Here is a 23,322-nt window from a genome sequence, read left to right as displayed (position 1 = left end):
TAAGCCAGCCAGGGGTGGGAGGAGATGTATTACCTTCAAAGGAGCAATAGTCAGACTCATGGCTAACTTCACAACAGAAACAATGGTAACCAGAAATCAAGGGAAAAGACACTTTTTTTTTAAATGCTGAGAATATTTTTTTAAAGACAAAATGGAATTCTATACCTAGCAAAACTATCCTATAAAAAAATAGGTATAAAGATGTATTCATGTTAACAAAGGCTGATTTTGTCACTAGTAAACCTAAACTATACGAAGTATTAAAGTAATTTTTCACACTGAAGTACAATGCCTCCAACTAGAAGGGTCAATCTTCAAGAAGAAATGAAGAGCCCCAGAAAGGAATAACTTTGACTTACTTTTGTTCAAATAAATCCTCATTCCAGTGGAATCATTTGGTGTAAAATACAAAATCATTTTAAGTGAAATATAGGCAAGAAGCAGTAATAGGTGAGCCAGAATTTTACAACTTAACACCATGTAGACACTGTCATTTCAATTTCAAGCCAAATAAAGTTGAAAAGAAAATGAAGTTGGACTTGGGAGTCAGGGGTCAAGAACAGCAAGCCGCTGGCATGAAGGAGTCAAAGATTATGGCAGATTGTGCATGGCAAGTGGGTGTTCAGGGGACAAGAACAGTTACGGAGACGGGGGCATCAGAAGCTGTGGCCACAGTTGTGCTGTAAGTCTTCAGGATGAACAGAATTTGCGGAAGATGTAAGAACCAGAGGTCATGGCTGACAGTTGAGTTGTGGTGGTTGTGTCAAAGGAAAGATGTCAGAGGTTACGACCCACCTGAGGTAGCAGCTTCGGTTCAAACTTCCGTGCTGGGGGCGGTTGAGATTCCCGGCTCTCCAGGCCCCGCCCCCTCGGGCCCACCCCCACCCCCCACCCCGCGCGCCGCCTCCGTCACCCCGCCCCGTCCCGTCAGGCCCCGCCCCGTCCAGTGCTTCAAACGCAGGGGCCGCCAGGCGGAGGCGAAGAACGTGCTAGCAAGCCAGCGGCGCAGGGACCCCGCGGGCGGCTGGGGTTTCCGCGGTGCCCGCCTCCGCTCCCTCCCCTCGGGCGCTCAGGGCGGCCGGCCGGCGCCTCCTCCCGGGAAGATGGCGCTGCACTTCCAGGTCAGTGCGCTCTGCACCGCGGGCCTCCGCTCCGCCGTCCGGCGAACGCGGCGCGACGCTACGGTCAGGAGATGGAGGGCGGAGGACGGCGGCGGAGGACGCGGGGCCGCGGACCGGCGCCTTGGAGCCCCAGCCCCAGCCCCCGCCCGGGTCGGAGACTCGGGCACTGGCCTGGGCTGCCCACCCCGGGCCCGGGCCCGAAGAGGGGTTGGCCCGTGCCTGGGGGTGGAGGGTGGAGGGGCAAGGGGCCAGGTTCGGAGCTCGCCCCTCCGGGGAGGTGTGGATGCTGAGGACCCGCTGCGCGGGAGCCCGCACTCCTTGCGCGGGGCACTGTGCGGAGGGCGGCTTTGGCGGCGCCCAGGCAGGTGGGAGCCCCACCAGGCCGGACCAGTCTTCCCGCCGTGTCCCTGGCCGTGGCTCCATCGCCAGCGTCCGCACGGTTGGGATGCAGTTCGAGAGGGGGCCAGGGTCCCCCGAGAGAACGGCGGCAGCGGTTGGATTTTTAATTGGCTAGAGCGGGCAGGGGCTGTATCTGTGGGGAGTTGCGGAGTGCTTAGCAGCCGCCTTATTGGAGGAGGAAACGGGGGCAGCGTGCCGGCGGAGCGCGGAGATAAGGATGGGACGTGTGCTTGCGGAGGAAGGCTCACGTATTCTCGGGCTGCACTGGTATGTGCATCCAGTTATTCATTCAACAAACATTTATGGAGCTCCCCACTGTATCTCAAGCATTGTGCACAGTTCTGGGATAAAGGATTACATCATCTTACCATCCTTGCCCTCATAGAATTCACAGATAATTACAGTACATGCGGAAATGATATGGTAGAATTAATCACAGGATATTATGGGAACATTGAAGACGGGCAGTCAGCCGCGCGCGCGCCTGTGTGTGTGTGTGTGTGTGTGTGTGTGTGTGTGTTGAGGAGTGAGGAAGAGCTTCTCTACTTCTCGGAGATGCTTTGAGTTTCCGTTCGTCCAGTTATATCCCGAGTTCCTACTTTGCTAGGCATGGAAAACAGCTCTAGCAGAACTGTGATATCTACTCTCAGGGAACTTGCAGTCTAGTGGGTCTTGAATTTTAGGAGTCAGCCAGGTGAAGAGGGGAAGAGTACAGAGGCAAAAGGACCATGTGGACGATGGTGAAGAATTGTGGAAGAACATGGCACAGTGTGGGAAGTTGGGTCTGGCTGGAGCATAAGGTTCATGTGAAATGGAAGAGAGAAGGGGAGGCTGCTCTGGATGGTGGGAATGACCTTGGAGGGGTAGTCAATTTCATAATGTGGTGACTGTTTCTATGTGTCACGTTCCTCTTGTAGACTTCTTTGGACTACCTGTGGTCATATTGACTCATTTCTTATTTACTGATTCTTCCAAAGGATATTTTCTTTCCAACCAGCCACTCTCCTGTCAGGTAATTGAAAGCTCCAGCATTTATACACCAGGAAGTAGTGAGCCCCAAACATTATCTTTAGATTCCTTGCCATTTCTAAGGGTGTCCAGGTCAAAATAATGTTATTTGTTTCCACTTTGTAAACATGCCCCCTGGAAATTTTCACAGGAAGAATCTTACAGGGAGGTCGTAGGAATTGTAAATAGGTAATCAAGTATTCATAGCTCAGGTGTAAATCTTGAGGGAAAAGACTGGTGGAAGTTTGGAAGTTTTCAGGCTTAGAAACATGATGCATAATACTAAATCCCTCAGTCCTGGAAGACTTCTTAACTTAGAGTTTGGAAAAGTTAGAGTTTGGAAAAACTACCTATATTGGTTTTTCAGGAATATATTTCACAGCAGCTTGAAAGTGTAATTGGACAAATAAAAGATCGAACAATTTTGAGAGCCAGAAAAAAGCTCTGAAACTTCTGTTTGAAGTATTTCGAGTGAGACCATATTTTCCAGTTCACTCTAGGAGCATTTATTAAAAATGATAACCAGTACCTAACATTTTGACTTTTCATATGGGCTTATTATTGATTTTGAGCCCCACAATTGATTTGAGAGGTGTGCATATATGTACATATATCCATTTTATTCTTGAAGACACTGAATCTTAGAACAGTTGTGACTTGCCCAAGGCTGTGGAGTTAGAGTAGGCCCAGTAATTCATAATTCCATATTCTTTCATATCAGTAGCTTACTGTTACCTACTCACCAGGGTAGCTTGTCAAAAATTATGCTGTTAGGGTGATGCGTAAAGATGTGGACTTGTGTAAGGTGAGGTTCGGGCACTTCTGCACATTCTTTTTCAAATCATGGCATACATAAAAAATGGTAATTGTCTTGTTCATTGATATAAACTGCTCACAGCCAAAAGTCTGGCTGCCTGGATGGCAGGAGGATCAGTATGCCAGGCATACTATTCCAGGTACATGCATTCTGGTTAGGAAGTTGTGAGTGAGTTAGAGTACTTTGTCCCAAAGGAAGCAATGGAGCTGGATTATCATCAGAGGAGACAGTCCAGATTGGTGGGAGGAAGGCAGAGTGAGGAAAGAAAGATAGAGTTGAGAATAGGTAAGATAAAAGAATTTTAGATAGGGACGCCTGGGTGGCTCAGTGGGTTAAGCCACTGCCTTCGGCTCAGGTCATGATCTCAGGATCCTGGGATCGAGTCCCGCATCGGGCTCTCTGCTCAGCAGGGAGCCTGCTTCCCTCTCTCTCTGCCTGCCTCTCTGTCTACTTGTGATCTCTCTCTGTCAAATAAATAGATAAAATCTTTAAAAAAAAAGAATTTTAGCTAGAACAGAAGGATTGAGATGAGAATCAAGAGGTAATGTCAGGAATAATTTAGAGTACTCGTTTGGTCCATCCTTTTGCTCTCAGAATTGTTGCAGAACCAGGAACTATGGCTCTGCTTAATACCCAGCCAGGCTTCCTGATTTGATCTAGATGTGTTTGTGCACTGTTTTATTTGAACATGATGGTAACATAATGGGAATAAGGTTTGGGAAAGATCATGGCAGCATGGACTCAAATGGGAGAAACTACAGACAAAAGACCAATATAATGTTTCATAATTTATCGTGAACTGCAGGAATTATTTACAATTTATTTTGCTTCAGTTGTGTGCCAGGCACTGGGTTAAGCTTTCTGTCTTCTGTCTTATTCTTCATAGTTATTTTGAGAGGTGGATATTACTATCTGCAATTTCAAAAGTGAGGTTTAGAAAGGTTAAATAATTTGTTTCGGGTCAATAAATGGTAGATTCCTAAGCTTCCACTCCTTTCCAAAGAAGCTGCTGAAGAAATCCAGGGCACTGGAGGCCACAGTTAGAAAATACTGTTCTGTTGTCCATGAATAGCATGTAGAGGTATTAAGTCTGAGTCTCTAGTTAAAAAGAATTGTTAGGATTTTATGACAGATTAGGTATATACCAGGAATTAGCTAAACTGTGAGGTTAAGGTACTCCCTCCCTGCCCTCACTTCTAACACCAGCTGCATATTTGGGGGTTTCCTAGAACCAGGCTCAGATTTGATAGTTTAGCAAAGGACTTGAAGAATTTACTGAAAGCTGTTGTATGCATGCAGTTTATTCCTGGGAAGGTACACAGATTAAAATTGATTAAAAGAAGAGATGCAAAGGGCAGTGTCTGGGAGGGTTCCAAAACAAAGCTTTTGCTGTTCTTAGGGCATGTTATTCACCCAGCCTATATATATGACAGTGTGCATTGAGTATTGCAAACTGGGGAACTTTTTATTGGGGCTTCCTTACATAGTCATGATTGACTGTTGATTGCCCACGTGATTGATCTCAGTTTTTAGGCTAATACTAATGTGATCCAAAACCTGCACCCTGAAACACATAGTTGGTCTTTCTGGTTTGGCCAGCCCCCGACTTAAGACTGTGGAATGTGTACCCCCCCAATTCCTGGCCCCTAAACAAAAATAGACTAGTCAGGTATGACATAGGCTAACCTTCCAGAATCTGAGGGTAATGGGGCAAGGCCAAACTCTTAACTATATAGGAGGGACTAAGGAGAAGGAGGAGACAAAACTAACATCAAAATTAAAATTGTAGATCCTGGTCTAGTCCTTTGAAACCACTAAAAACAAAGAGCCACTTGGAAGTGGCAATCTGTGGGAAATATGTTCAGTTCTGTTTTTGACATTTTTGGGTTTTTAGCATCTTTCTGAATTTCTAAGAGGAAGAAATTGGTAGATACAAAGATGGTGAGCAGACAGGGTTGAATGTATAGAGTAGGAAATCATCTGCTTATCTCCCTGCAGACTGAAGTAAAGGGTGGCAAGATGTCAGGGTGGTAAGGAAACAACATGTTCTTGAGGTCTGTAGACTTGTATTTATTTGGCTCAAAATTGACCATTTACTTCATACTTGATCATAAGCAACATATATATGTATGTATGTATATGTGTGTGTGTGTGTGTGTGTGTGTGTGTGTGTGTGTGTTTGTGTATGTATGTATATTCTCAGCCTCGGTGGTTTTTTTTGTTGGTTTTGTTTTGGTCTTAAACTGGGTGTACTACAAATACGTACTTTACAGGAGTCTACTTTTCAGGATTGCTTGAAAAATAAAAGTTATAAACCCTTGTAAACTATAAGGCTCTAAAAACAAATACTACTTAATTCATTGTAGAAGGAAGAGTTCCAAGAGCCTTCAGATTTGCTAAGGAAAAGGTAGTAAAGGGAAGAAGAAACAAAGATTTGTGGGGAAATTAGTGTTGTTTGTTAATGATAATCAAGAACCTTAATTCCAGATGGCAGGAAAAATATAGAGAAGTAATTGAAAAGAGTTAAATTCAATTGGGGTGGGATTTTTGTGGCTCATCGATTTATTTTTTATTATTAGGGGCCATTTTTTCCTTAGAACAAAAGCCATCATTCTTTTTCTTTAAGCTTAATATTGAGGTGTAACTGACAAATAGCAAAGTGCACATATTTAAATTGTGCAGTTTTGACATATGTTTACACCTGCGAAACCATCACTAAAATCAAGATAATGAACATATCCATCATCTCTCCAAAGTTTCCTTTTGTTCCTTTGTAATCCCCCATTGCTGTTCCCCTGTCCTGTTCTGCTCTCCTCCCTCCCTGGCCAAAACCTGTGATCTGTTTTCTGTTCCTATAATACCTTCCGATATATACTCTTTTTGTCTGTTTTTGTTTGTTTGTTTTTTGTTTTACTCAGCACTTACCTGTTGATGGATACACGTGTGAGAATTACTGTATAGAAAGAAGTCACGTCACTTAGGGGTTAATTGTATGTCAAGTGCAAAGACTAGAAACAAGTTCAGAAATAGCTTGGAAAATCTTTAAGGCAAAATTATGTCATTGTCTCTTCCGCAATGGAAGTTGGGTACTTTCTGTTTATATTTGATAGTTTTTCTTTGGGAATTAGGTGATGTCCAATTCTACTTGTTCTACCTATTAGTTATTTTTATGGGCATCTAATATTGATATTAAGCCTTGCAGGAGCTTTAATAACTCATACCTGATTTGTCAGCAAACAGAGAAGGGATCCATTTCTCTGAAGCATTCTAATGTTAACCATGTGCATAGACATCAGTGTGTAAAACTAAGATGCAAATTTATCAATTCATTGTGAGAAATAAAGTCTCTTTATAGATTCTCTGGAAAGTCAAATGCTAATCAGAAGATTGCTTGGTCAGTCAGCATTCACCATATTGTGAGTTTAAGTGTTTTAAATGTTTAGATAATGCCTTTCCACCAGGGTAAGGATCTTTGTGGATGTGTCCTTTTCTCTAAAAAGATTTGATATGCCTGGGATGTGTTTTGTTATTATCATTACAGTGGAAGAATGACTTGATTTCCCCCCCTTTGCTTCAGTCTTCCATAAGAAAAAGTTCAAACCTTTCCCTTTTTATCTTGTACTGCCTTTCAGTTAATACTTTGAAATACCTTTGGAAGGAAAAAGGTAATTTGTAATATTGTTGACTTAAATGAATGTAATTTGAATACACTCCAAATTTGTTCTTTGTTGAGGTTCTTTAAATCAGTATAGCAAAACAGACAAAATAATTTCGAGAACTTTTCTGGAATCTTTCCAAATAGGTTTACTTAGGTACCACTGAGTTGATTAATATTAATATTTGTATTTGTTTCCCAGTACTGTTGTAACAAATTGCCACAAACTGAAAAGCCAACAGAAAATTATTGTCTTACAGTTATGAGGGCCGAAGTCTGAAACTAATATGCCAGTCTTACTGGTTCCTTCTGGACTCGTTGAGGGAGAAACTGCCCCATGCCTTTCTCCTACTCTCTGCTGGCTGCTGGTAATGCTTGGCGTTCTTTGGCTTGTGGAGTCATCATTCTAGCCTCTGCCTTCCTTCTTCATATGACTTCCCTTGTGTAGCTCTGTGTCTTTGTGTCTCACATGTACTTTTCTTTTCTTTTATGAATCATTAGACTTAGGGCCCACCCTAAATCCAGGCCAGTGTCGTTAAGATCCTTAATTTAGGATTTACCGTGACCTTCATTTCCAAATAAGGACACATTAAAGGTACCAGGGTTAGGAATTGGGCATATCTTTTAGGGGGATACAGTTCTACCCATTACAATGTTATTATTAAGTCATAAAAATAATAAATATTAAAAATAAATAAATAATAAGATATATAAAATAAATAAATAATTAAATGAAATTTAATTCTTCAAACAAACTTATAAGATAGGTTTGAATCTCACTTTTTTGTTGCCTTTTGCTTTTATTTTATTTTTTTTAATATTTATTTGACAGAGAGAAATCACAACTAGGCAGAGAGGAGGAAGCAGGCTCCCCACGGAACAGAGAGCCTGATGCGGGGCTCGATCCCAGGATGCTGGGATCATGACCTGAGCCGAAGGCAGAGGTTTTAACCCACTGAGCCACCCAGGCGCCCCATGCCTTTTGCTTTTAAATAGTTAGGTCTTGTCATTATTTCTGGACCAATTCTTTTTGAATTTAAGGTCTGCTTCAAAGACTCTTTAGAACTTGATGAACGCTTGACAGCAGAATCAGTTTATCATTAAATTATTCTGGATGTTACCAGCTCTAAAATTTAACCCTTCATATTTATTAGATGAAGGAAAAGACTTCTGAGGTTAATCATGAGTCAAGAGAGGGAAGAAGGTAGCTCTTTCTTTTGTTGTATTTCTTACCCTTGGAGAAAATATGAAAATTCATATGTATTCATGAAGCATACATTTTCTATGCATTTTAATATAAGCATTATGGAACAGTACTCTGGGAGCTTGTTGGGCCAGTCTAGGTGGGGGAAATGTTTAAAATGTGTCACACTTGAGGTCCTTTATCTTAATTTATTCATTTGAAACCTTTCTTTTTTACTTTCACTCTAGCAGAAATTTCCTAAGTCTGGGATGTTTGGCTCTGACCTGGATAGAAAATGGAAAATGCCATAAAGGAGCTAAGAAAGAGAAAGAAGTGACAAGAATAAAGGGAGCTAGAGGAGGTCTCATTTCAGTGTTTTATGTGCATTCCTGTTAGGCAGAGATACATGTATTTGAGAGAATGTTTGCCTAGTGTAGCTCTTAAGGCTGCCACGTAACAATTCAGGCCAGAAAGGATAAAAAATGGCATTTCTTTAGAAATATCTGATTACCTTAGTATGACTACCTGATATTGAAATCTGTGCCTTTTTTTTTTTGGTCCTCCAAAGAATTCTCTTCAATTCAAGTTCAAAGTGAAGTAGTTTGTTTTAGTCAAGTGCCTTTAATAAAAATTGTTTTGAGCTAAAAAAGAATGCTGATCTCATTTTTTTTCCCAGATCTTATCCATGTATTTTATATCTTCAGATGAAATTATATTTATTAACAAATGAATTATTCTTTGTGCTTATAAAATAGGAGCCTACAACATGATACCTAGTTATTACTGCTAGAAATAACATGGGGTTAGGTCATAGTTCCTGAAAATCATGACAGAGTTTGCCTGCAGCACTATGAGTCATTAGTTTAGAGGCCCCAAATCAGCGTATATTTATAATTATCTTTGCTTTTTTATGGACGGAACCATTGAAATTCTTATAATTTGAGAAGTAATGTAATTGATATGGTGTCTGCAACTCGCTCATGATAATTTCCCCCACCTATCTCTTTAGCTTCATTTGGCATCTCCTCCTTGCTGTCTACCAGTGACATTGACCTTTTAATGCCTCTAAATGATTACACTCTGTTCTGGGCCCTGGTAAATGCTACTTCTCTGCCTGGACTGCTGTGTAGTCTTTTTTTTGTCTGGCTCACCCTTTTAGAATAAATGTTACTCCTTCAGGCAGACCTTTCAGACTCCTTGGATTAGGCAAGTTCTTCTCTTTCTATACTCTTTTCCACTACAGTTACAGTCAATTTATAAATAAATAACTTAGAGGAAGGAGATAGGCCTTTTTTGTTCACCACTGTGACGCCGAGTAAGTAGTGGTAGCTCAGTAAGTATTTCTTGAATTGATGAATTCAGGCATGATATGCATCCCTCAGTTCCTGTATTAATATATTTATCTTATTTTTGTCATTCACTCAAGTAATATGTTACATATATATTTTTTCTTCTCAAGAGCTTGGCTGAATTGGAAGTGTTATGTACTCATCTCTACATAGGGACTGATCTTACACAAAGAATAGAGGCTGAGAAAGCACTCCTGGAACTTATTGACAGCCCAGAATGTCTCAGCAAGTGTCAACTTTTATTAGAACAAGGAACGGTAAGTATTTGATAACAGCAATTAACCATGGATCAGTGGATGTATGTTAGTGTCAATGAACTTATGTAGGTTATGGTTAGTGGTAATTGATAGATAATACTGCATGTCTTCTTGGTATAGTTTATTTCACTGTCAAAGGATCAATCATAGAAAAAATTGGAAAGCCTGGAGAGCAAACTTAGAAAAGAGCCCAAGAGGTAGAAATAGGCATAAATTGAAATAGTTTCTTGATTCTTCTTGACCCTTTTTGCTGTCTTGATTCTTCTTGACCCCCTTTGCCATCAGTAATGGGCAAAGTTTGCATTTTTAGAAAGTTGAGTAAGAGCCTTTTTTAAAAAAAAAAAAATTTCAGGTAAGAGAGGCAGGTTGTAATTAACTCCAAAACATGAAGGAATGGCTCATAGGAATGCTGACTATCTTTTGCCTGCCTCTCTTCTAGAGATTCTTAGCTATTCACTCATTAGTCATGTAGCAAATACTTAAATGTAAAACTAGGTATAGTACTACCTACTTGCCTCATGCACATGCATAAAAGTAACTCCTAGTTTAGTTGGGGACGTATAAGTATGTAAGTAGATAGCTATAAAATGATATGGTTGTGCTACAGTAGGAGACTGTAGGGGCTAGAACAGAGGTCAACGAACATTTTCTATAAGGGGCCAAACAGTAAATATTTAGATTTTGCAGGCTAAGAGGCTAAATAAAGGATATTTTGTAAGTACATCTATAAAAAGAGGGAAAACAAATTTCCACAAAGTTTTATTGATGAAACTTAAAGTATAATAATTGAGTACAGTTTTTTTTTTGTAATACAGATCTACTAATCAAAAGAATGAAATTATTCTTTTGGAGATAACCTTTGACTGAATTGGAGTTCAAAGTTTGTACTTCTGTCATTAGTATTGATTGCAAATGTTCATGTGTTAATACTCGTCTCTAATGAGATTTTTAATATTTTATCTTTGAAAATGTCTTCTCACATAAATAGGTACTGCCAAATATTGATACCCATCCATAAGCATATGATTTTAATTAAGCATATTCATCACTTAGAAGGCATTTATGGAATTCTGGATGTTTGCCTTCCAGAATGTCTTCACATTGCAGAGTAATCACTTCCAACTGAAGGGTAGCTGGAAGCTCCTCAGCTGCTCAGTTAAATGGTTTTTAAAATATGAAAATTTCCTTTCCACTTGTTTCAGGGTCTGAAAAATGCTGCTGGACATACAGTTTGAGGTCAGAAGATACACTTGGGAGTAGAGATCTTGCTACTTGTTTTAACTTTTGATAGTGTGGAAAGTGTTTAAAGCAGCTTACTTAATACTAGTTGTGATTGAAAAAGTGTTAGTTATTGAAATGACTTTACTGCATTTTAAGTTTTGTAATATAAGTACTAAGCACTCGTTTGCCTTTTAGGCAATTTTGTAACTTGAGGTTGAATTCATTAAATGACATTATCAAGTCTACAGCAAAAGCTAATTTTCAAAGCCAGTTAGCATTCAACAATAGGGGTTTAGAATGGTTCTTCTCAGAAAAATTTCAGTCTCAGCCCTGAGCTAAAAAAAAATTACAGTAAAACTTTACTACTGCTAAGCTATTGAACTACCTTGTGGTGGGGCAAGTCAGGACTTTCAGCTTCTATTTCTGACAGAAATTCACAGAACTGAAGATAAGTTCACAAAAGTGAATTAAAGTCTACTGTTAACATCACTGATTCATTAATACATGATAGACTAAAATAATTTACTACAGAGTATCTACTGATGGAGAATATAATGAATAACCATAGGTTTTGGACTCTTACATTTTTATAAGCTTTGTAAATTTGTACAACTAAGCCCTTTTCTGCTCCATATATTTTTACCACCGCTTGTGACACATCTTAGCAGATACTGCTTCAGGTTGTACACAGTAAGTGTTTTCTTAACTTCTTTGAAAATATTTCTGGCCTGACGTTCCACATAGACTTTTCATCGAGGCCTTTAGTCACTTCAAACTTAGTATTGACTTCTGGAATAAATGGATAATATTGTTAACGGAATAAGACAGAATTAGCAACATCTGTCAGCTCATCAAGAACTAAAGAGAACCTCCAAGTCATTTCCCTTATTGTTTGAAATTGACTTTTGATGTTGCTTCCATGTCTTCAACTGTTTCAGCATTGTTCTCATTGAAAGTCTAGTAGTTTGAGGTTTATTTTCTCTGCATATATAATTTTGCTACTATAATAAAATAATGGTGATTTTAATTAATTCTCCATTGGTAAATGACTTTCCATGCTTGACTAACAAATGAGCCACTTCAGAACTTTGGTCTCAGTCCTATTTTATTTTTGTGAGGAAATTCCACTGTGATGAGATACTCTCTTCCAATTTTCTGCTTTTTCTGATTGTTGACTTCCTGTGAGTTAGGAACATTGTCATGAATACATAGTCTGATATTGTCAACATATATTATAGTCTTTTAGGATAGCCATAGTGCCATTTCATAAAGAGCACATTGCTCTGCTATCTAATTCAATAATTCTCCTGTGCCTTAAAAGTTAGGTATTTGAAATCTGCTTTTTATCATGTTTTGACATGATGGTTATGCATTGGTAATAATCAAAGGTACATGTCATGGCAATACCCATGGCACTCTAGGTGCTATGGAATTATAACTATATTATTGGAATTTATAATGCATTCAGTAGCAGGAGGCAATGAGTGTCACATACAGTCTGTCTCAACTATTCAACTCTGCTGTCATAGCTTGAAAGCAGCCATAGACAATATATAAACGAATGAGCATGCCTATGCTCTGTGTTTCTATATGGACCCTGAAATTTGGATTTCATGATTTTTCGCATGTCATAAAATATTATTTTTATTTTTCCCGATTGTTTAAAAGAGTAAAAACCATTCATACCCCATGGATCTTACAAAAACAGATAGGATTTTATCCACGGGCCTTTGTTTGCTGACCTTTAGTTCAGAGGGAAAAAAAGAAAGAAGGACTATCTTTACAAGAAATTGCTGGAGATGTAGTGAGTAACTGGACCAAATTTTGAAGGACTGAGTATAAAGTGAAGACAATTGGTGGTCAAAGGGAATACAATACCGTAAGACATGGATCTGAAGGAGTGCAGAGGTCAGGGTAGGAAAGGCATTGAAAGGTGCTAAAAGAGAGCTGTTGTGGTTAGAGGACAGTGAATAGTGGAACCAGGTGAATTGGGAGAGATAATCAGAGGCCAGATCGTACAGGACTGTGTAGACGTGGTAAGAGTATTTTATTTAACTTGCTCAAAATAATTTTTTTTCTCTTGATTATCTGCTATTGTTTGAAAAAGTGACCTGCACCTTCCTCAACGACTTCCTCAACGACTGAACCCTTATGAGAGATTGTATATATATTTGTATATTTGTATATATACTTTATTCATTGTTAATTTGTCGTTTTGGAAAACCAGAAAAATTTCCATTATTGCTTAGGAAAAGCTCCTGTCACAGTGTTTTGATGATTCTAATTTCATTTGTGATAATAATAAATAAAATTTATTATTCTTTACAGACATCCTATGCTCAGCTCCTTGCAGCAACATGTCTTTCAAAACTTGTTAGCCGAGTCAGTCCTTTGCCAATTGAACAGAGGGTAGATATCAGTAAGTGGTTTATTATGCTTTTTTTTAAAAATAAAATTGCACTTTATTTTTTATTGGAGTATAGTTGACACACAATGTTACATTATTTAACATTGCACTTTAAAATCATTTTTTCCTTTTAAATATGTTAAACTGTGAAGAGGCATGCAAGTTACTTAAAATTGTTATTTTTTTGAAGATGAGTTGTCAAGTCTCCTTTATCCATCTAGTAATGAACAGTGATGTGTTATACAACAATGTGTAATCAAAAAGGCATTTGGTTAGTTTAATATTAAATAAATGACTAGGATTTTATTGTGTGTACTGTTGGTAAGATTTGTACTATCTCATTTTATTCACCACATTTATGAAGTAGGTGCTCATATTACCCTCATTTTATAAATGAGGAAATTAGATTTGATCGGCTCTGTAATGTGCCCAAGATCACACAGCTTAGAAGAAGTAAGTAGAACTGTGATTCAAATCCATACAATCTATGTGGAGTTTATGCTCTTAGCCATTGTCTTAACTTCATTTGCAACTGAATGATAGAAAAGAAGCCAGCTGTCTATTTATTTCTCAGGCTTCTATACAAAATCATTTGGGGTGTATGTCAAATCAAAAGCAGGTTCCTAAAAATGAAACAAAATGGGATCGGGAGGGAGACAAACCACAAGAGACTCTTAATCTGATAAAACAAACTGAGGGTTGCAGCAGGGAGACGGGTAGGGGAGGGTGGTTGGGTTATGGACATTGGGGAAGGTATGTGCTATGGTGAGTGCTGTGAAGTGAAGTGTGTAAACCTGGTGATTCACAGACGTGTACCTCTGGGGCTAATAATACATTATATGTTAATAAAAAGATAAATAAAAAAAAACAGGTTCCTGCTTATTAGGAGGATAATGTGTATAAGGAAGAATAATATTTGGAACTTAGTGTAGTTGGAAAACTTTTTCTGTGAAGTAGCAGTATATTTTTCAGAAATAATGTAGTTTAAGATTTTGTATGTGTGTGTGTATGTGTGCATGTATCTGTATGTATGTGTTAGCTTTTCATATGGACAGGAGTCTAATAATTGAGCTATGGGATTTTTTTTTCAGTGATCTTTGTTCATAGTAGAAATGAACTGTCGACTCATTTGTGCTCTCCAGCCTCAGGGTTCACATTATTTGTATTTGTGTATCAGAAAAATTAAATGGTATATCTATGGTAGATAGTAAGCCAAATTTTTTAACGATCAGATCACACAATGGCATGTCATTTGCCTCATATATTTGACTGATACTTTTTTTAAAGCACCCAGAATCATAGGCACTGCACAACACCTACAGGAGGATTTATCTATGTGTTCATGGACTTGGGTGCTTAAGAAAGCAAAATGAATTTATACTTTTAAAAATTAGGGTCCAAACATTATAAACCTAACTCACAAAACATCATGACTTTATTTGACTGACTTATGTATGCACACACATACACTTTGAATAGGTTTTATTTTTTTAGAGCAGTTTTAAAATTGAGCAGAAAGTAGAGTTCTCATACCCTCTGTCCTCCACACGTGTATAGGCTCTTCCATTTTATTGTCCTGCACCAGAGGTACATTAGTTATAATTGATGAGCCTACATTGACGCATGATCATTCCTAAAGTCCAGTATACGTTAGGGTTCACTCTTGGCATTGTGCATTCTTGGGTTTGCATAAATGTTTAAGGACATATATCCCTCATTATAATAGTCTGCAGAATAGTTTCACTGCCCCCCAGAAATCCTCTGTGTAGCACCTATTCATCCCTCCCTCCCCTCTAACCCCTGACAACCATTGATCTTTTTACTGTTTGCAGTTTTGCCTTTTCCAGAGTGTCATGTAGTTGGAATCGTACAATGTGTAGCTTTTTCAGATTGGCTTCTTTTACTTAGTAATATGCATTTAACCTTCTCCTGTGTCTTTTCATGGCTTGGTTGATCATTTCTTTTTAGCACTAAATGATATGCTATTGTCTGGATGTACTACAGTTTATTTGCCCACCTACTTGATTGCTCCGAGTTTTGGCAGTTATAAGTAAAGCCTAAAGTGGACTTTTGTATGGGCTTAAGTTCAGCTCATTTGGGTAAATACTAAGGAGAATAATTGCTCTATTGTATGGTAAGGTTGTGTTTAATTTTGTAAAGAATCATCATATTGTCTTATGGCTGTACCATTTTGCATTCCCACCTGCAATGACTGAGAGTTCCTGTTGCTCCACAGTCTTACTAACATTTGGTATTTTCAGTATTTTGCATTTGGGCTGTTTTAGTAGGTGTGTAGCAGTATCTTATTGTTTTAATTTGCAATTCCCTGATGACATATGATTGAACATCTTTTCATACGTTTTATTTACCATCTGTATATTTTCTTTGATGATGTGTCTAAATCTTTCACCCATTTTTAATCAGGTGGTTTTCTTATTGTTGAGTTTTGAGAGTTTCTGTGTATTTTAGATAGCAGTCCTATATCAGATAAGTCTTTTGCAAAGATTTTGCTCCCCAGTCTGTGGCTTGTCTTCTCATTCTCTTGATGTTGTTTCTCCGAGAGCAAAAGTTTTTAATTTTAAGTGAGTCTAGCTTATCACTATATTTTTCATGGAGTGTGCCTTTGTTGTTGTGTGCAGAAAGTCATTGCAAACCCAAGATGGTCTAGGTTTTTTCCCTGTGTTGTCTTCTAGGAGTTCTTACAATTTTGTGCTTCACATTTAGGACTGTGATCCATTTCTAGTTGATTTTTGTGAAGAGTGTAAGGTCTGTGTCTAGATTCGTTTATTTGCATATGGGTGTCCACTTGTTCTGGCACCATTTGCTGAAAAGACTGTCTTCATTCTTTTTTGCCTTTGTCCCTTTGTCAAAGACTAGTTGACTAGATTCATGTGTGTCTTTTTCTGGGCCCTCTGTTTTGTTCCATTGAGCTCTTTGTTCTTTTACCAGTACTGCGCTGTCTTGAGTGCTGGAACTTTATAATAAATCTTGAAGCTGGGGAGTGTCAGACCTCCAGCTTTGTTGTTCTTCAGTATTGTGGCAGGTATTCTAGATCAGTTGCCTCTCTATGAATCTCATTAGAATCAGCTTGTAGATATTTACAAAATAACTTACTGGGATTTTGATTTGGATTGCATTGACTCTCCAGGTCAGTTTGGGAAGAACTGACAGCTTGACAACATTGAGTCTTTTACCCATGAACATGGAATCTCTCTCCATTTATTTAGTTCTTCTTTGGTTTCATCTGTCAGCTTTAGATTTTTCGTAACACTCTTTTTCACGTTGAGAAAGTTTCCCTCTGTTTCTGCTGAGAATTTTTATTATAACTGGCCATTGGATTTTGTTAAATGCTTTTTCTGCATCTAATAAAATGATCATGTGATTTTCCTTCTCTCCTCTTTTGATAACATTATTTGATTTTCAGATGTTGAACTGGACTTGCATAACCTGGGACAAATCCCACTTGGTAGTGGTATATAATTCTTGGTTGTCATATATAATTCTTTTTATGCATTTTTGGAATCAATTTGCTAATAATTTGTTGAGGATTTTTCTTTATGTTGATGAGAGATACTGGTCTGTAGTTTCTTTTCTTATAACATCTTTGTCTGGCTTTGTTATTAAGGTAGTGCTGGCCTCATAGAATGAATTAGAAGGAATTCTCTTGCTTCTGTCTTCTGGAAGAGATTAAAGATAATTGATATAATTTCTTCCTTAAATGTTTGGTAGGACCCACCAGTGAACCCCTCAGGGCCTGGTGCAGAATAATTACTGATTCATTTTATTTGAAAGATACAGACCTATTGTCAGATGGTTCATTTGACTTACTTGTTTTTAAATAAATACTTAAAGAGGAGCACTCTTTAAAGGAAATTTGGAAGCAAGAGAAAAGTAGAAACTTAGAACACAATTTCAAGCAACAAATGATGTGTTCTCCTTATGAGTTTCATTGGTTTAACTTACTGCTCTTATTTCTGCAAGTAGATTAGAATGTTTGTCATGACATGCCTGACATGTGTCAGAATAAGTCACGTGTCAGTTAAAGTGGAAGATGTGAGTAATTGCTTCAGCAGTCACCTTGCCTTCACATCACCTCAAAATCCTCAGTTTTTCATGGGAAGGCCCCAGACTACATAACTCCATTATTTTCCAACATTAACTCTACTGCCAGTTAGTATTCAGCACACTGTTTTCTGCCTTTAGTAGTATAATTAACAATGGCTTACTATTGCTCATCAGTTAAATAGTATTTCCTCAGCTTAGTATTCAAGTCCCTTTATGAGCTTGTAATTGATGGACCATTCTTGTAACCGTGTATGCTCATTGGTACTAGTCTAGTAGTTGTGGCAGAAGGTCTTCCCCTTATGCCCTGTTATTTCTGCCTTGGTGCCTTATTTAATGTTGTTTCTCTGGTCTTCTATTCAAATGAAAGTGTAGCTTAAGTTTAATTACCTATATAGATTGGTCCTCCTTCCTTCCCTTCAAAGAGCTTTATTGAGGTGTAATTCATATATCATAAAGTTGACTTGTTTTAAGTGTACAATTAATGATTTTTAGTAAATTTACAGTGTTGTGTGGACATCATCACAATTCAATGTTGGCACATTTCTGTCACCCCCAGAACATCCCTTATGCTTACTAAGTTAGTCCTGCTCCCATAACCCCAACCACTCGATGCTTTCTGCCCTTATAGATTCACCTTTAGTGAATATTTCATATAAATACAATCATTCCCATATGTAGCTTTTTGTGTCTGACTTTTTTCACTTACCAAAATGTTTTTGAGATTTATCCATGTTGCAGCATATGTCAATATTTTGTTCCTTTTTATGGTAGAGTAATATTCCATAGTATAGATAGATGACATTTTGTTACCATTCACTACTTGATGGACATTTGGGTTATTTCTGCTTTTTAGCCACAATGAATAATGTTATTGTGAACACTGACCTAACAAGTCTTTGTGTGGACATAGATTTTCATTTCTTTTCAGTAGATACCTAAGAGTGGAATTGCTGGGTCATAAATAAATTTATGCTTAACTTTTTTTTTTTTTTTTTTTAAAGATTTTATTTATTTATTTGACAGAGAAAGATCACAAGCAGGCAGAGAGGCAGGCAGAGAGAGAGGAGGAAGCGCTCCCTGCTGAGCAGAGAGCCCGACGTGGGACTCGATCCCAGGACCCTGAGATCATGACCTGAGCCGAAGGCAGCGGCTTAACCCACTGAGCCACCCAGGCGCCCAATTTATGCTTAACTTTTAAAGAAACCACTACACTGTCTTCCAGGGTGCCTGTACCACTGTGCATTCTCACCAGTAATGCATGAAGGTTCCAGGTTCTCCACATCTTCACCTCATAAGTCTTATCTTGATCTTCTTGTGATCTTTTCTTTTGTCCCATCTATTCTCTCTCTCCAAATATTTCATAAGCAAACTCCAGGCATAGTTTATAGCTCAAATTTTTGTGTTCTTGGAATTTGGAGTTATTTCCATCAAAGAATTCTTTAAATATTGAGGTTATTTACCTTCTCTTTACTTTTTTCTCAAATAACATAGGAGCCGTAGGGACAAAGTAGAGATTGAATCTTTCCCCTTTTCTTTTATATTCTTGTTGTGTGTTTTCTGATAGATTTTGTGGCTTTTTTTTTTTTTTTTTAACCTAAAATCAGTTAGTCAGGGGCGCCTGGGTGGCTCATTGGGTTAAAGCTTCTGCCTTCAGATCAGGTCATGGTCTCAGGGTCCTGGGATAGGGCCCCACATTGGGCTCTCTGCTCAGTGGGGAGCCTGCTTCCTCCTCTCTCTCTGCCTGCCTTTCTGCCTACTTGTGATCTCTCTCTGTCAAAATAAATAAATAAAATTTAAAAAAATCAATTAGTCAAAAACTATTGAATATTAAATTCCCATAATGTGTAATACCAAAAACATCAGTCTAATGATGGTAAATTACCAAAGACGTCTGCAAGTTTTGAGTTACTCATTACTAATAAGACTTACGGTTTGACCAGTATTTGGAAGCAACAAACAAAATCTTAAACCAAAAGAACCTGACTTAGTCCCGACTTGGCCAATGTGACAAGTTATTTCACCTCTTTCACTTTCATATCTTTTACCTAAGAAACAAGTTAATAGTAATAATAGCAATATCTTCACATTGCTATGAGAGCCAGAATAAGGAATTTGCTGGGAAGCACTTCTAACTTGCATCATAAATGCTAAATGTTATTGTTACATAGGGTTCCACACCCGAAGAGCCTCTAGTGCATAGCTTTCCAACTTTCTGTTAACTTCTCTCTGGGACTTTTTTAGCTGTTTTATTTCATTTTTCTATGTGTCTTCTTGAGCATTTCATTTTCTTCTTGATACGGCTTTTCTCTGTTACCTTGGGCTGGTGATGATGAGATGCATATTGTTTTACTTGATCATTATCATGGACACTTACTAAACTGGAAGAATTTTAGAAGTCCTGTAAAAAAGCATAACATGAGAGTTTTTTAAGGTATTCAGCTAAAATAACAAAAGTGTAGTGTATTAATTTTTTTTCTGCTTTAGATAACAAACTTGTTAGCCAGTGTTTTTACTTGGGGATTCTGGGAAGGTGTGTATATTGGGACCTAGCTTAAATGTCAAACTTGGTTGATCTCACATTTTGTTGATTATCTTGAGATTACCCTCTTAGTGGTTATCATTACCCCCATGCAGATTCCCGTATCCCCTCTAAGTTAAAAATTTTCAAGATAGTAAAAATAATTGAGGTAGGGACACCTGGGTGGCTCAGTCGGTTAAGCCGCTGCCTTCGGTTCAGGTCATGATCCCAGGGTCCTGGGATCGAGTCCCGCATCGGGCTCCCTGCTCAGGGGGGAGCCTGCTTCTCTCTCTGCCTCTACCTGCCACTTTGCCTGCTTGTCCTCTCTCTCTCACTCTGACAAATAAATAAATAAAATCTTTTTAAAAAAAAAAATAATTGAGGTAAATAAACCAGATTTTCTTTTATATTCTCGAAGCAGTGTCATCTTCTTAACCTTCATTATTGAAATAAAACATTACAAGTTATGAAGCTTAGGATATTCATATTACTGCATAGAAGAAACCTTTTTTTTTTTACATCTATCTTAATTCTATAAAAATTATGCTTTTTAAAGAAAATTTAATTTCGGACACTTGGATGGCTCAGTTGGTTGAGCGTCTGCCTTTGGCTCAGGTAATGATCCCAGGGTCCTGGGATTGAGCCCCACATGGCCAGCAGGGTGTCTCCTTCTCCCTCTGCCCCTCACCCTGCCCATGTTCCCTGTCCTCCTCCCTCTCTGTCTCTCAAATAAATAAATCTTTTTTTTTTAAGATTTATTTATATAACTATATAATCTTGATGTTAGTAAAAATTAAGGTTGAACTATGATAGTCATGAGAATTTTTTTTTTAATGTAAGATTCTCGCTGCAGCTGTTTCCATTAAAGCTATTTTAGTTAAATATTGAGGTATTTACCTTTTCTTCACTCTTTTCCCTAATGGCATACTGGCCTTTGGGGCCAAAGTAGAAATGGAATCCTTTCCTTTTTAAAAATTGTTTCCCTTTATTTTTCTGTTCAGCTTCTGGCATGTTTGTTACCTGGCCTCAATTATTTGATCTACTAGGAAACTCATAGCTAACTTTGCTATCCACTTTTAATGATTTTGGTATATAAGCTTTGTTCCAAGTTTTAATTTACTATTCTGTTTGTACTTTCCATAACTTATATACTTACTTTACCATACTATACTATTAGTATTTTTTGTGCCACTTAAACAGGATAGCGTACAGTGTTGCTATAATAAGACATATGCATCCATAAAAGTGACCGTGCTATGCATTATTATACAGTAAAATCATAGGGTTCAGAAGAGAAATAGGACATGGAAATAAAACTCAACTTCGTCTGTGACACATTAAAAAAGAAATCTAATAGGTTTAGTAGAGTTTTACACATATTAAATGGTTAAGAAATACTTAAATAGTAGAATAAATAAGCATTTTATCTTGAATGTCTGAATTTTGTTTTTGGATGTGGACCTCAGAGGGTTGCAGTTTGTGAATCATAATGAAGTGGTGAAGGAAGATTATCTGAAATAGGATGGAAAAGTGTAAAACCAGATAAGGTTGTGTGAGGCGGGTAACACATGAGGTGAACTGAGATAGCTACTAGATGTTTGAGGTGGCCGCATTTGGTATATGGTTTGCTTCATTTGGCCTGGTTGCAGTTTTTTATTCACCTGGCAGTTTTTTCTACGTGAAATCATGCAAAAACAAAAGTGACATTCTCATTACACTAAATTATCCCCTAATGTTTAAATTGAATTGGAGCAAATTTCCTTTTCCACAATAAGCCTTGTAGCAGAAATGACTATTTAAGTAAGTATATATCTTGGAGAAAAGGATTAGCTTTTTGTCAAAGAATGTGTCATTACCAGCTGTTTTTCTTCACAAGATTCACATTATGTTACGGAAAAGTTCAAGTGATCACAGAATATTTTCTTACAGGAAACTACATTCTTAACTATGTGGCATCACAGCCCAAGCTGGCGCCCTTTGTTATCCAAGCTCTAATTCAAGTCATTGCTAAAATCACTAAACTGGGATGGTTTGAGGTTCAGAAAGACCAGTTTATCTTCAGAGAAATTATTGCTGATGTGAAGAAGTTCCTTCAGGTAAGAAAGCATTATCACATTATTAGAACATTTAGAACATCACTAGTTTTTGTTTTTTGTTTTTTTTTTTTTTTTTTTGCTTTTTGGGTTGTTTTTTTTGTTGTTGTTTAGAAAACTTTTTAAGTATGGTTTCTTCTGTGACTACCAGTACCATATTAATTACAACTTATTGTTTATTCTTTAGGCCCTTTATTTCTTATTGCCAGTAAATGAGCATCATGGCATTACAGAAGTTTCAGACAAGAAGAATGAACATTAAAATGTTAGAAAATACACAAAAATTACAAATTTCAAAAATACATATCTGTCCTTTCTAACATGCATGTCTATGTGCTACATACATACAAAATGGATCTAATATTTTTCGTGTATGATGTGATATAATGCTCATTACATCTCTTTGAAGTGGATCTCACTTGCAAATGAGAAAACTGAGGCTTAGGAAAGTTAAGTGAATTACATAAGGTTGCACAGTGACCTAGTAAAGCATAAAGCAAGCATTTCAGCAAGTTTTCTAACTTAAGAGATACATATATTTAATTTTTGCATTAGACCAATTGACTATGCTAGTTTCTTTTTTTTTTTTTTTTAAAGATTTTATTTATTTATTTGACAGACAGAGATCACAAGTAGGCAGAGAGGCAGGCAGAGAGAGAGGGAGGAAGCAGGCTCCCTGCCGAGCAGAGAGCCCAATGCGGGGCTCCATCCCAGGACCCTGGGATCATGACCTGAGCTGAAGGCAGAGGCTTTAACCCACTGAGCCACCCAGGCGCCCCTTGACTATGCTAGTTTCTTTCTTTCTTTTTTTTTTTTTAAAGATTTTATTTATTTATTTGACAGAGAGAGATCACAAGTAGATAGAGAGGCAGGCAGAGAGAGAGAGAGAGAGGGAAGCAGGTTCCCTGGTGAGCAGAGAGCCCGATGCGGGACTTGATCCCAGGACCCCGAGATCATGACCCGAGCTGAAGGCAGTGGCTTAACCCACTGAGCCACCCAGGCGCCCCGACTATGCTAGTTTCTTAAGGAAATTTTTAACTTAAATGATTCAAGTTATAGCATATGCACATTTAACCTACGCAAATTCGTAGGTTATTTGAGCTGCAAAAAGAAAGAAGAAAAATATCAAGAGGAAAGTCATATACACTGTGCTGGTGATTCTGCTTGCCATTCCACAGAGTAGTCTGTGTCCTGAGATATGGTGTGGCAAACTTAAATCTGCTATTTCC

At 38.1% G+C, this 23,322-nt stretch overlaps 1 protein-coding gene across 2 annotated transcripts in view; it reads left to right on the top strand.

Moving 5' to 3' along the window:
* The first annotated feature begins 1,001 nt into the window (after window positions 1-1,001).
* The window catches only part of RANBP17 (RAN binding protein 17), a 325,143-nt gene continuing 302,822 nt past the window's right edge, over window positions 1,002-23,322 (top strand). For both annotated transcript variants that reach the window (XM_046000975.1, XM_046000974.1), the window contains exons 1-4: window positions 1,002-1,121; window positions 9,643-9,789; window positions 13,339-13,429; window positions 21,930-22,096. In XM_046000975.1, coding sequence (XP_045856931.1) covers window positions 1,104-1,121; window positions 9,643-9,789; window positions 13,339-13,429; window positions 21,930-22,096 — 423 coding nt within the window. In that variant the 5' untranslated portion in view covers window positions 1,002-1,103. The remainder of the gene's footprint in view (window positions 1,122-9,642; window positions 9,790-13,338; window positions 13,430-21,929; window positions 22,097-23,322) is intronic.

The sequence above is a fragment of the Meles meles genome, chromosome 3, assembly GCF_922984935.1.
Source record: "Meles meles chromosome 3, mMelMel3.1 paternal haplotype, whole genome shotgun sequence".
Classification (NCBI taxonomy): Eukaryota; Metazoa; Chordata; class Mammalia; order Carnivora; family Mustelidae; genus Meles; species Meles meles.
Note: the sequence above shows the minus strand (reverse complement) of the source record. Positions and strands in the feature narration are given on the sequence as shown.